General features: G+C 47.2%; 1 protein-coding gene and 1 non-coding gene across 2 annotated transcripts in view; both read right to left on the reverse strand.

The window, feature by feature from the left end:
• Nucleotides 1–4,700: 4,700 nt before the first annotated feature.
• Nucleotides 4,701–4,807, reverse strand: LOC123453803. Its single transcript, XR_006632981.1, has one exon. It is a non-coding gene; the product is annotated as a U6 spliceosomal RNA (small nuclear RNA).
• A 4,282-nt stretch (nucleotides 4,808–9,089) lies between these two features.
• Nucleotides 9,090–13,758, reverse strand: part of Vwa3a (von Willebrand factor A domain containing 3A) — a 92,599-nt gene continuing 87,930 nt past the window's right edge. Inside the window, exons 31-33 of the mRNA XM_045131396.1 lie at nucleotides 12,217–12,314; nucleotides 9,989–10,054; nucleotides 9,090–9,673 (exon numbers count right to left, since the gene is read on the reverse strand). Of these exons, the coding sequence (XP_044987331.1) occupies nucleotides 10,003–10,054; nucleotides 12,217–12,314 (150 nt within the window). The 3' untranslated portion in view covers nucleotides 9,090–9,673; nucleotides 9,989–10,002. The remainder of the gene's footprint in view (nucleotides 9,674–9,988; nucleotides 10,055–12,216; nucleotides 12,315–13,758) is intronic.

Genomic DNA, 13,758 nt, shown 5'->3' on the forward strand with positions numbered 1-13,758 from the left:
GGAGGTGAACTGTCGACCTACTGTGTGTCGGGCCCTGCAGCTACAGGTAGGTTAAGTCCGTTCCACATGGTGCATACTAGCCACGCCAACGAGCAAGCGTTTGCTGAGTTGAGTGACTGAAAAGCTCTAGCTGGTGGACCGCAGGGCAGGGACCCTGGACAGTTACAAGAACTGTCTCCTACGCCACTGCTTTATTGCCCAAGCTCTGTGACAAAATACAGTCGTGCCCCCATATGAGGAGGGGGAGAGGGGCAGGAGGAGGTGGAAGAGGCATCTTGAACTAGAATGATCAGAGGAAGGATGGTGGGGTGCGCCTAAAATCCCAGCACTTGGGAGGCTGAGACGGTGGGCCGGCCTGGGATCACAGTGAGACCGAGAGAGGTGGCTAGCGAGGGGGAGAGGGGGCAGGGGCAGAAGGGAAGAGCGTTGAAGGGCTCAGTCCACATGCAGGTCCCTGGGGATCCCAAGCAGGGCTTGGTGGAAGGACCTGAGACCCACCCCAGGAACTTCATCCTTCTGGAGCATGCTCCCTACGGGGGGCAGCGGATCCCCTCCCCTGGTGGGCGCTCGCCGTCCTTCCCCAGCCCGCGCTCACCTGGCCGGGCTCCCGGGCTCCGCGCGCTGCGCTCCCGGCGCCTCCTCGCAGGTCTCGGCGCCCGGCGGGGCGAGGTGGGCGGCGCCTGCGGGGACCCGAGCTTCCCTTCGGCGAGGAACCGCGCAGGCCCCGCCTCCGAGGGACCCGTGAAATGGACCGTGGGGAAAAGACGCCAGGGCTCCTCCCAGAACCCGAGAGGGTGCTTTCCACTCGCCAGCCATGCAGGCTCCTACTCTGGTATGACTGGTGTCCCAAAAGAGAGGGGGCCATGTGGCCACGGCAACACCCAAAGGGAGAGCATCATGTGAAGACTAGAATTAAGATGGTGCCCCCCCCCATCTCCCCTTATCCCACACGAGCTACTAGAAGTGAGGAGCCTGGCCAGGTCATTCCTCCTGCCTTCAGGGAGAGCCTGGCTCTGCTGGCATATTGATCTTGGACTGCCAGCCTCCAGACTGTGAGGTGATGCATCCCTGTTGTTGCAGCCACTGTTTGTGTTTGTGTTTTTGTTTTTGTTTTTGTTTTTCGAGGTAGGGTCTCACTCTAGCTCAGACTGACCTGGAATTCACTACGAAGTCTCAGGCTGGCCTTGAACTCACAGTGATCTTCCTACCTCTGCCACTGGAGGGCTGGGATTAAAGGTGCCACCATGCCCCGCTTAGGGCATCTCTAGCATTTTCCCTGTGTTTCTGGTGACCCAGAAGTCAACCTTGCAAGATGAACCTGACTGAGATTCACTGTGACAGGAGCTGTGGTCACAGCTGTCTCGCTGGGCACAGTAGAGCGTGGCCAAGGGAGCTTGTCAAATCTCAGTAAACTGAGTGTTTTATCTGTTCCTTTGATTGCTTTCTTAAAATTTTATTTATTTAAGAGAGAGAGAGCAAGAGCTCGCGCATCAATGCACAAATGCCTCCTGCCACTGCAAATAAATTCCAGACATGTGTCACTTTGTATGTTTGGCTTTACATGGGTACTGGGAATTGAACCCAGGCCATCAGGCTTTGCAAATAAGCACCTCTAACCACTGAGAAGTCTCTCAGCCCAATGATGGCATTTTTATTTATTTATTTATATTAAGAAATGATTGAGCCAGGAGCGGTGGCACACGCCTTTAATCCCAGCACTCGGGAGGCAGAGGTAGGAGGATTGCCATGAGTTCGAGGCCACCCTGATACTCCATAGTGAACTCCAAGTCAGCCTGGGCTAGAGTGAAACCCTAGCATGAAAAAAAAAAAAAAAAAAGATTGATTTTGTTTTTTTTTTTGTTTTGTTTTTTCAAGGTAGAGTCTTGCTCTAGCCAAGGCTGACCTAGAATTCACTAGGTAATCTAATTGTGGCCTCAAACTCAGTTATCCTCCTACCTCTGCCTCCCGAGTGCTGGGATTAAAGGCGTGTACCACCATACCCGCCTTACTTGATGGGCTTTTGAAAATATTTATTGATTTATTTGAGGGGGGGAGTGGAGAGAGAGAGAGAGAGAATGGGCATGCCAGAGCTTCTAGCCACTGCAATGAACTCCAGACACATGTACCACCTTGTGTGCATCTGGGTTTATGTGGGTACTGGAGAATCAAACCAGGGTCCTTAGACTTTGTAGGTAAGTGCCTTAACTGCTGAGCCATCTCTCCAGCCCAGTTTGATGGATATTTCTCCCCAAGATGTGGGTTTGCTATGTCTGCATCTCAGGCTGGTCTTGAACTCCCTATGTAGTCCAGGCTGGTCTCAAATTGGCAGCAATCCTTCTACCTTAGCCTCCTGGGTGTGCTTGATGAATAAATATATATATATATATATATATATATATATATATATATATATATATATAAATTCTCCATTTTTTGTTATAATAAAATGTCTGAAGCTGGGTAACCTTACAGAGGAAAAACATTTAAGTTTTGTTCAAAGTCTAGAGGTCATTACCAGGCTATATCTGGTGATGGCCTTCTAGCTGGCAGAGACCTGAGATGACACAGGACATCACAGAAGAGAAAGGGCATGTATATGTGTCTCTTTTGCATTCTCTTGCTTGTCTTATAAAGCCTCCAGGGTTCATTAATTGGGGGGGGGGGCTCTGCTTTCATGACCTTAGCCAATCCCAGTCACCTCTCACAGGGCTCATCCCTGAGCATCATAGCAAGTTTCAACAGAAGTATTGCTTGGTGGACACATTCAAATCCCATCCATGTCAGAGCAGTACCCCGGTGTAACTTCCACTCAGATGAAGCTGTAGCCCATTTCCAGCAGCCTAATCTTCATGGGAACCATTATTCGGATTTTACCTCCATGTAACTTCATACAAACGGGATTCTGAACCATGTACTCTTGTGTCTGCTACCACTGTCTGGGAGTTTAATGCATCTTGTTGAAGGCAGGTGTTATTCATTCATCTCTCTCTCCATACGGGTATTGAACACAGGGCCTCAAGCATGCCAGGCAAGAGCCTTGCCAACTGAACTACATCCTGAGCTTGTTCTTCATTCTCTTTCCATTTATGTGTCCTTTGCCACTATGTAAATACATCACACTGTGACATGCATGACCTCATAGTGGGTGATGCTACCTGCACAAGACCTGCCTTAAAGGAGGGGGGAAAGGGCAGGAGAGATGGCTTAGCGGTTAAGCGCTTGCCTGTGAGGCCTAAGGACCCCGGTTCGAGGCTCGGTTCCCCAGGTCCCACGTTAGCCAGATGCACAAGGGGGCGCACGCATCTGGAGTTCGTTTGCAGAGGCTGGAAGCCCTGGCGCGCCCATTCTCTCTCTCTCCCTCTATCTGTCTTTCTCTCTGTGTCTGTCACTCTCAAATAAATAAATAAAAAATGAACAAAAACTATTTAAAAAAAGGAGGGGGAAAACTAACACTAAAATGGAACAAGGGAAGCCAGGCATGATGGTGCATGCCTTTAATCCCAGCACTCAGGAGGCAGAGATAAGACAACCGCCATGAGTTCAAGGCCACCCTGAGACTACATAGTGAATTCGAGGTTAGCCTGGGCTAGAGTGAGACCCTACTTCAAAAAACCAAAAATAAATAAAAATAGAACAAGGGAAAAAATAGAACAAGGATTAATTGTAAAGAAAGGATAAGCCAGGCGTGGTGGCGCACGCCTTTAATCCCAGCACTCGGGAGGCAGAGGTAGGAGGATCGCCACGAGTTCAAGGCCACCTTGAGACTACAGAGTTAATTCCAGGTCAGCCTGGACCAGAGTGAGACCCTACCTCAAAAAACCAAAAAAAAAAAGAAAGGATAGACTCAGTGGAGGGGGTACATGGTATAGTGTGTATATGCATGGAAGTTGTCAGTAAGCTTAAAAAACCAGGTGTGGTGGAGCATGACTTTATTTCCAGCACTCAGGAGGCCAAGGTAGAAGGATCGCTGTAAACTCAAGGCCAGCCTGGGACTACAGAATGAGTGTCAGGTCAGCCTGGGCTAGAGTGAGCGCCTACCTCGAAAAAAAAATTTAAAAATATATATCCAAACATGTCATAATTTCTTTGCCCATTGTGCATGGATGGATGGATATTCTGATTTTTCTCTTTCATATAAACATATATATATATATATATTTTTTTTTTTTTTTTTTTTTTGGTTTCTCAAGGTAGGGTCTCACTCCAGCTCAGGCTGACCTGGAATTCACTATGTCGTCTCAGGGTGGCCTTGAACTCACAGTGATTCTCCTACCCCGGCCTCCCAAGTGCTGGGATTAAAGGAATGTGCCACTATGCCCACCTTGATTTTCCTCTTTTTAAAATATTTATTTATTTGAGAGAGAGAGAGAATGGGCACACCAGAGCCTCCAGCCACTGCAAACGAACTCCAGATGCATGCACTCCCTTGTGCATCTGGCTTACTTGGGTCCTTTGGCTTTGCAGGCAAATGCCTTAACTGCTAAACCATCTCTCCAGCCCAGATGGATATTTGAGTGGTATCCAGTTTGGGGCTCTTACAAATAAAGCTATTGAAAACATTGCTGAGTCTGTCACCACTTCCTGCATAGTGGAACTGCTGGACATACACTTGCCATATGCTTTGCCTTAGTAGGAAGTGCCAATTTTGGGGCAGGGATTAAAGGTGTGTGTGCCACCACTCCTGCAGTTTTTTTTTTCTAAAAAATATGGAACACTTCATGAATTTGCATGTCATCCTTGCACAGGGGCCATGCTAATCTTCTCTGTATTGTTCCAATTTTAATATATGTGCTTCTGAAGTGAGCACTGTATATATATAATTTTGTTTGTTTTTTGAGGTAGGGGCTCACTTTAGCTCAGGATGACCTGTAATTCACTATGTATTCTCAGGGTGGCTTTGAATTCATGGTGATCCGCCTACCTCTGCACACCTGGCTATTTTTTTTTCCCTGAGTTTTGAGGTAGGGTCTCACTCTAACTAAGGCTGACCTGGAATTCACTATGTACTCTCAGGGTGGTCTTGAACTCACAGTGCTCCTCTTACCTCTGCCTCCCAAGTGCTGAGATTAAAGGTGTGTGCCACCATGCCTGGCTCTCTGTTTTTATTTTTGTTTGTTTTTGAAGCAGGGTATCACTCTAGCCCAGGCTGACCTGGAACTCACTCTATAGATCAAGCTGGCCTTGAACTAACAGTGATCCTCCTATCTCAGCCTGTTGAGTGCCAGAATTAAAGGCATGTGCCACCATGCCTGGCACGCCAATTTGTTTTCCAAAGTGGTACAGCCCACTCATGTTCTCTTTCCCTGAGCCCAGCCTGCGATGTGAGCGTCACTTGCTCCGTGTCTCCACACAGTCAGCGGTTTGGTTCCAGCCATCCTTGTGAGCATGTGTGCATCTCGCGATCCTAGTTTGCATTCCATGACAAGTAAAGCTGTTGAGTGCCTTCCCATTTTCTCTCTTTTCCCCCCTTTATTTATTTATTTATTCTCAATTTTTATTAACATTTTCCATGATTATAAAAAATATGCCATGGAGCCGGGCGTGGTGGCGCACGCCTTTAATCCCAGCACTCGGGAGGCAGAGGTAGGAGGATCGCCGTGAGTTCGAGGCCACCCTGAGACTAGAGTTAATTCCAGGTCAGCCTGGACCAGAGTGAGACCCTACCTCGAAACCCCCCCCAAAAAAAAATATGCCATGGTAATACCCTCCGCCCCCCATTTTCTCTTTTTTGAGGGATTCTGGAGGTTAGGTTTGTGGAGACGGTCTCACGTAGCCCAGGCTGGCCTTGGACTCCTGTTTCTACTGCCTCTACCTCCCAAGCGCTAGAATCACAGGCATGTGCTACAATCATAATCATGGCTGGCAGTTGTATTGTGTGAAGGGGCCACTGAAGATTGACCCCAGGGCCTTGTGTATGCTAGACAAGCACCTACCACAAACACCCTCAGCTGTTGAACAGTTTTTCATATGCTAATTGTCTAATTTGTGCTTGAGTATCTGTCCATTTTTAAAAATCATTTTTATTTGTGTGTGTGTGTGTGCCATGGCAGACATGTGGGGTTCAGAGGACAACTTTGAGGTGTCTGTGCTCCACCTTCTTTGAGACAGGGTCTCTTGCAAGTGCAAACAAATTGTCAGACTGCAAACAGACTACAGACAGTTAGGTTAGCTGGTCTTCAAGCTTTAGACTCTCCTGGCTCTGCCTCCCATTGTTGGAGAACATGGTGTTAGAGTCAGTTTTACGTTGCTGGGATGAACATCCAAACCAGGCAGTTTAGGGGAGTGTTATAGTCAGGTTCACATTGCTGGCAGAAGTCACCCAACCAAGAGCAGCTTGTAGGAAAAAAGAGGTTTATTGTGGCTTACAGACTCAAGGGGGAAGCTCCATGATGGCAGGAGAAAATGACGGCATGAGCAGAGGGTGGACATCAACCCCTGGCCAACACAAGGTGGACCACAGCAACAGGAGAGTGTGCCAAACACTGGCATGGGGACACTGGCTATGATACCCATACGCCTGCCCCCAACAATACACCCCCTCCAGGAAGCATTAATTCCCAAATCTCCATCAGCTGGGAACCCAGCATTCAGAACACCTAAGTTTATGGGGGACACCTGAATCAAACCAGCACAGGAAGGAAGGGCTGTATTTCAAGCTTACAGACAGGGGGAGGTCCATCAGCGGCGGAAGAAGCTGCTTCCATCATCCAGGCAGAGACCATCGCCAGCCAGCACACACCAAAAGCAACAGGCACAAAACTGACAGCAAACAGCAGGGGCCCCCGGCAGAGCTCAAACCTCTCTGCATCCCTTTGAGCTAGAAAATCAGATCCCCGCCCCCCCAATACACCTTAGAGCTGGACACCAGGATCCATGCCCAGTGACACCTCCTCTAGTCAGGTGGCTGGAGACAAGATTTACTAAAACATCCTGGTCGATGGGGGACATATGTTCAAACTACAACACTTGAGATCACAGATAGTTGTGCCCCTTGCATCTGGCTTTATGTGGGGGCTGGGAAACTGAAGCTGAGCAGGCAGGCAGGCTTTGCAAAGAAGTGGCTTTAGCAGAGCCATTTTCCTAGCCTCTCTGTCCATTAAAATTTTTTTTTTTTTGCTTATTTTTATTAATTTGAGAGCAATAGCCAGAGAAAGAGGCAGATAGAGAGAGAATGGGCACGCCAGGGCCTCCAGCCACTACAAATGAACTCCAGACATGTGCGCCCCCTTGTGCATCTGGCTAACGTGGGTCCTGGAGAATCGAGCCTTCAACTGGGGTCCTTAGGCTTCACAGGCAAGTGCTTAACTGCTAAGCATCTCTCCAGCCGTCTGTCCGTTTTGTTAAACAATAAAGGTATTTATCTTTCATATTGAAGTTCTTCATATAGTCTGATATGCTTTTTTATTTTATAAAAATTATTTATTATTGGGGGAGGGAATGGGCATGCCAGGGCCTCCAGCCACTGCAAACAAACTACAGACATATGCGCCACCTTGTGCATTTGGCTTATGTGAGTACTGGAGAATTGAACCTGAGTCTTTAGGCTTCATAGACAAGCACCTTAATCATCAAACCATCTTTCTAGCCCAAGTTGTATTTATTTATTTTTTTATTGATAACTTCCATAATTGTGAACAATATCCTATGGTAGTGCCTTCCCTCCCCCCATTTTCCCCTTTGAAACTCCATCCTCCATCATATCCCCTCCCCCTCTCAACCAGTCTTTTATTTTGATGTCGTGATCTTTTCTTTCTGTTATGATGGTCTTGTGTAGGTAGTGTCAGGTGTATTTTTTTTTTTTACTGTATTTGCATGTATTCATACACATGCACATGCCAGGACCTCTTGCTACTGCAAACAGATACCTCTTTTTCATCCAGCTTATGTAGGTTGCTTGGGAATTGAACCAGGGGCAGCATGCTTTGGAATTAAGTGCCTTTAACTACTAGGCGATCTTCCCAGCCCCATGAGATGAGTCTTTTTTTTTTTTAAATTTTTTTATTTGCAAGCAAAGAGAGACAAGAGGAGAAAGAGAGAGAATGAACAAGCTAGGGCCTCCAGCCATTGCAAACAAACTCCAAATGCATGAGCCACTGTGCATCTGGCTTTATGTGGGTACCAGAGAATTGAACTTAGGTCATTAGGCTTTGCAGGCAAGTGTCCCAACCACTGACCCATCTCCCCAGTCCCTGATATGAGTCTTTTTATAACAAAAAATTTAAATTTGCTGGGCATGGTGGTGCATGCATTTAATCTCAGCACTTGGGAGGCAGAGGTAGGAGGACTGCCATGAGTTTGAGGCCAGCCTGAGACTACATAGTGAATTCCAGGTTAGCCTGGGCTAGAGCAAGATCTTACCTTGAAAAACCAAAAAATAAATCTTTTAATTAATTTACTAGAGACAGAGGGAGAGAGACAGATAGAGGAAGGGAGAGAGAGAGAATGGGCATGCCAGGACCTCTAACCACTGTAAACACACTCCAAATATGTCTCCACCATGAGACCTGGTGAATCAAACCTGGATCCTTAGGCTTTGCAGGCAAGTGCCTTAACTGCTAAGCCATCTCTCCAACCCCCACAAAAATTTTAAAAAATACTTTATTTATTTATTGGAGAGAGAGAGAAAAAGGGAGAGGGAGGCAGAAAGAGAGAATAGGTGCACCAGGGCCTGCAGCCACTACAAATAGACTCCAGACACATGCGCCACTTTGTGTATCTGGCTTATGTGGGTCCTATGGAATTGAATCTGGTCCCTTAGTCTTCACAGGCAAGCACCTTGACAGTTAAGCCATCTCTCCAGTCCCTGATGTAAGTATTTTAATAAAATTTCATCTCACTCAATATTTACACACACAGAGCCGGTGTGGTGTTACACACCTTTAATCCCAATACTTGGGAGGCAGAGGTAGAAGGATTGCCATGAGGTTGAGGCCATCCTGAGACGACATAGTGAATTCCAGATCAGCCTGAGAGCCTACCTTGAAAAAAAAAATCTACACACACATGCATGTACACACACACAGCTCAATGATCACTTCAAGCATTTCAAATCATTTTGATTCTATTAAGGAATGAAAAGTTAAGTCTTACATGTGCACACAATGCAGCTGGGTCAAAGGCTTCTCTCTGGGCTGGGCCCTGGGGTAGGCTTCCATCAGTCTGTAGCAGAGGGGGGAGCCATGATGAGACTGGCGGTTTCTTGTCCCAAGCTGGGCTGTCAGTGACTGCCTTGGCATGCACCAAGGTGGTGGTGGGAGGCATAAGAAAGACCCCAGAAAAATAACCTCTTCTGGCTGCTCTCCTTAGGCTCTCACATTCCAAAGGGTGTTCACTGATTTCCACGTGTCTTCCAGGTGGCAGGTTCTGAGACCCATGAGGCGTTAGGAGAGCAGCCTCCGTGGGGAGCCACCATCGGGAGGAGTTAGGAAATTGAGCTGAGTGTTGTGACATGGTTGGTCAGGATGCTACCAGAGGAAGGCTAGAAGCTTCCAGATCTGTCTGGAGGTTTTTAGCTCTGAATGCGTCACAGGGACATCTTCACAGTGGAGCTGTGCCTCGATGGATGAGCAGAAGTCACCAGGCAGGGGTGCAAGGTGGACATCCAGGCAGGGGGCTTAATGCAGAGCTTCCCGGTCAGTGACAGTCTTGCAGCTGGACTGTAGCGGTGTGCTTGCTGGGGGACAGGGCAGGAGGCTGAGGTAGACCCAGGTCACCCCATGTCCAAAGGACAGAGCCTTTCCACCCTCTGCTTCTGGGACATCCTGCCAAGAATTGTGTTTATTGTGGTGATCTCAGTCACAACTGCCATATCAGACAGCTTGTCTCCAGGCCAAGGAAGCTCCATGCATGGTTCTCCATGTGGGATGGTTTTGTGATTAGAAATCATAGTTTCTGATCCCTCCCTACAGTGCCAGCTTTCTACCTAACAAAGCATATGCCTAGCCCTCAGTGGGCACTCAGCGGATACAACGACCCTTCCTTCCCTTACCTGAGAACACTTGTCTAGCAAAGAGTGACGTTTGGTTCCGTGTTGTTTTTCTTCTGCAGATGGGATCTGGAAGGCAGGAGGTGAAAAAAGATGACTCCCCAGGAGAGGAGAAGGCAAGGGGATGGGGAAGGATAGCATGCTTTCCCTCACGTGTGGAATCTAGAGTTAACTGCATGACATAAAAGCAGACAGGGACCAGTGAGAGGAAGACGGCGGACAGGGAAAAGGAGTTCACACAGTGGGGGAGGTGACTGTGAGCAAAGAACAGTGATGTGTACCCATGAAATGTTACACTGAAATCCATTATTTTGTATACTAACAAAAATATTTAAAAACTTTTTTTTTTTTTTTTTTTTTTTAGGTAAGTTCTCATTCTAGCCCAGGCTGATCTGGAATTCGCTAAGTAGTCTCAGGATGGCCTTGAACACACAGTGATCCTCCCACCTCTGCTTCCCAAGTGCCTAAGTGCTGGAATTAAAGGTATGAGCCACCATGCCCAGCACACAAATATTTAAATAATTACATTTTGGTTTTTCAAGGTAGGGTTTCACTCTAGCCCAGGCTGACCTGGGATTCACTATGTAGTCTCAGTGTGACCTCGAACTCATGGTGACCCTCTTATCTCTGCCTCCCGAGTGCTGGGATTAAAGGTGTGTACCACCACACTTGGATTTTTAAAAAAATATTTCTTTTTATTTATTTGCAAGCGGAGCGAAACAGAGAGAGAAGGGGCATGCCAGCGCTTCTTCCATTGCAACTGAACTCCAGATACATGTGCCACTCTATCTGGCTTTATGAGGGTACTGGGAAGCAAATGTGGGCCTTTGCAAGCAAGGGCCTAAACCATTAAGTCATCTTGCTGGCCCTCTCCATCTTAGTTTTTGAGACAAGGTCTCTTACTGAACACAGAGCTTATTTATTTGGCTAGCTAGCCAGTAAGCACTAGGAATTCTGCTGTCCCTGCCTCCCCAGCTCTGGGATGTCAGGCACACAATGCCACAGTAAGCTTTCATGTGGGTGCTGGGGATCTGAACTCAGGTCCTCACATTCATGTGGCAAGCACTTTACTTACTGAGCCATCTCCCCAGCCCCCTCCACACTCTTATTAAAAAATATTTTTGTTGGGCTGGAGAGATGGCTCAACGGTTAAGGCACTTGTTTGCAAAGCCAGACTGCCCAGGTTTGATTCCCTAGTACCCATGTAAACCAGATGCACAAAGTGGCACATACATCTGGATTTTGTTTACAGTGGCAAGAGGCCCTGGTATACCCATACTCTTTCTCTTTTTGCAAATAAATAAAATGCTTTTATTTATTTATTGTTTTTTTTTCAAGGTAGGGTCTCACTCTAGCTCAGGCTGACCTGGAGTTTGCTATGTAGTCTTAGGGTAGCCTCCAAGTCACGGTGATCCTCCTACCTCTGCTTTCTGAGTGCTGGGATTAAAGGCATGCACCACCATGCCTGCTCATTTTTATTTGAGACAGAGACAGAGAGAAAGAGAAAGAGAAAGAGAAAGAGAAAGAGAAAGAGAAAGAGAAAGAGAAAGAGAAAGAGAAGGTGTGACAGGGTCTCTAGCTACTGCAGATGAACTCCAGATGCATACAGCACCTTGTGCACCTGGCTTATGTGGATCCTGGGGAATTACACTTGGGTCCTTTGGCTTTGCAGCCAAGCACTTTAACCACTAAGCCATTTCTCCAGCCCTCCTGCAGAGATGGCTTAGTGGTTAAGGTGCTTGGCTGCAAAGTCAAAGGACTTTGATTCAATTCCCCAGGATCCACATAAGCCAGATATACAAGATGGCACATGTGTCTGGAGTTCGTTTGCAGTGGCTGAAGGCCCTGGTGTGCCCATTCTTTCTCTCTCTCTATCTGCCACTTTCTTTCTTGCTCCCTCTCATAAATAAGTAAATAAATAAATAAATAAATAAATAAATAAATAAATAAATAAGTGGCAACCTCTGGCTCTCACACACATGTGCACACACAATGTATGCATGCACCCATGTATACACATATGCATCCCCCCCATGAACATGCCCACATGAGCACACCCTAAGTACATACACACACACATGCAAAAAAGAGGGAACGGTTTCCCACATTTCAAGGATTTTAGGGAGAAGCCCTTGTAGCCAAGGTGCCATGTCTAGGGTGGGCACTACCTTGGTTGGGGTAGAGTCTTCGTGGCTCCACTCTAGGTCAGATGGAAGATCTTTCAGGCATACCTGACAGCCTGGGCTTGCTCAAGGAAGCTTCTAGCTTTGTTGATCTCCTGGGCCAGTGTCCTTAAGTCATCTCCTTCAAACAGTGGCAATGTGGGATCCTTGGAAAGGGGAAAGGAATGTGAAGTTCAATCCATTACATGACTAGCTTTGCCTACATTGGTAGCAGACTCTGAATGCAAAGACATTTGCATAGCTGGGCAGGTAGCTCACACCTGTAACCACAGCACTTGGGGACTAGAGGCAAGAAAAACAGGAGTTCAAATCCAGTCTCAGCTACATAGTAAGTCTAAAGGCAGTAGGAGCTACCTGAGACCCTATTTCAAAAACCATGATGGGGCTGGAGAGATGACTTAGAGGTTAAGGTGCTTGCCTGCAAAGCCAAAAAAACCCAGGTTCAATTCCCCAGGAACCACATAAGCCAGATGCACAAGGTAGTGCATGTGTCTGGAGTTCATTTGCAGTGGCTAGAGGCCCTGGTGTGACCATTCTCTCTCTCTCTCTCTCAAATAAATAAATAAATAAATAAAATATTTTAAAAATACCATGGTGAAAACCAGCTGACAAGCAACATCCCCCCCATCCATTTGCAGACCCTCCCTTAACAAGGTTTAACCTGAGAACTTGGGTAGTGTTTGTCACATTTGCCCCTAGAAGAGTCAACTGAAGAAAGGACTCACATGAGGTCAGTAGACTTCAGAAATTACACCATGTCCTATAAAACTAACCATTACTAAAGAGGAATCTGAATTCTGATTGGTTGTCTTATTTGACAACCTGCTGCCCTGGAAATATTTTTTTATTTTTTTGTTTAAAAATTTTTTTTTAATTTATTTTTATTTGAGAGCGACAGACACAGAGAGAAAGACAGATAGAGGGAGAGAGAGAGAATGGGTGCACCAGGGCTTCCAGCCTCTGCAAACGAACTCCAGACGCGTGGGCCCCCTTGTGCATCTGGCTAACATGGGACCTGGGGAACCGAGCCTCGAACCGGGGTCCTTAGGCTTCACTAGCAAGTGCTTAACCGCTAAGCCATCTCTCCAGCCCTGCCCTGGAAATATTATCAGTGACAACAGTGCATTCCTTAAAGTGTTAAGTCTGTGGCCAGGCACACGCCTGTGACCCTAGCCCCCAGGAGGCTGAGGCTGGAAGATCGTGGCTTTTAGGCTGCAACTACCTGGGAGGTTCAAAGCCACCTTGAATTACGTAGTGACATCCTGTCTCAAAAAACCAAGGGCTGGGGGATCTGGGTACATAGCTCAATAGGTAAGAGTGCTTGCTGGGCGTGGTGGCGCACACCTTTAATCCCAGCACTCAGGAGGAAGAGGCAGGAGGATCACTGTGAGTTCAAGGCCACCCTGAGACTCCATAGTGAATTCCAGGTCAGCTTGGGCTAGAGTGAGACCCTACCTTGAAAAACAACAATAACAAAGTGCTTGCTTAGCATGAATAAATCCCTGGGTGAATGTGGTGGTAAACTATGATCTCAATAATCCCAGCACCTGGGTGGAAGAGGCAAGAGAAGCAGAAGTTCAAGGCCAGCCT

Source organism: Jaculus jaculus, chromosome 12, assembly GCF_020740685.1.
Source record: "Jaculus jaculus isolate mJacJac1 chromosome 12, mJacJac1.mat.Y.cur, whole genome shotgun sequence".
NCBI classification, from domain to species: domain Eukaryota; kingdom Metazoa; phylum Chordata; class Mammalia; order Rodentia; family Dipodidae; genus Jaculus; species Jaculus jaculus.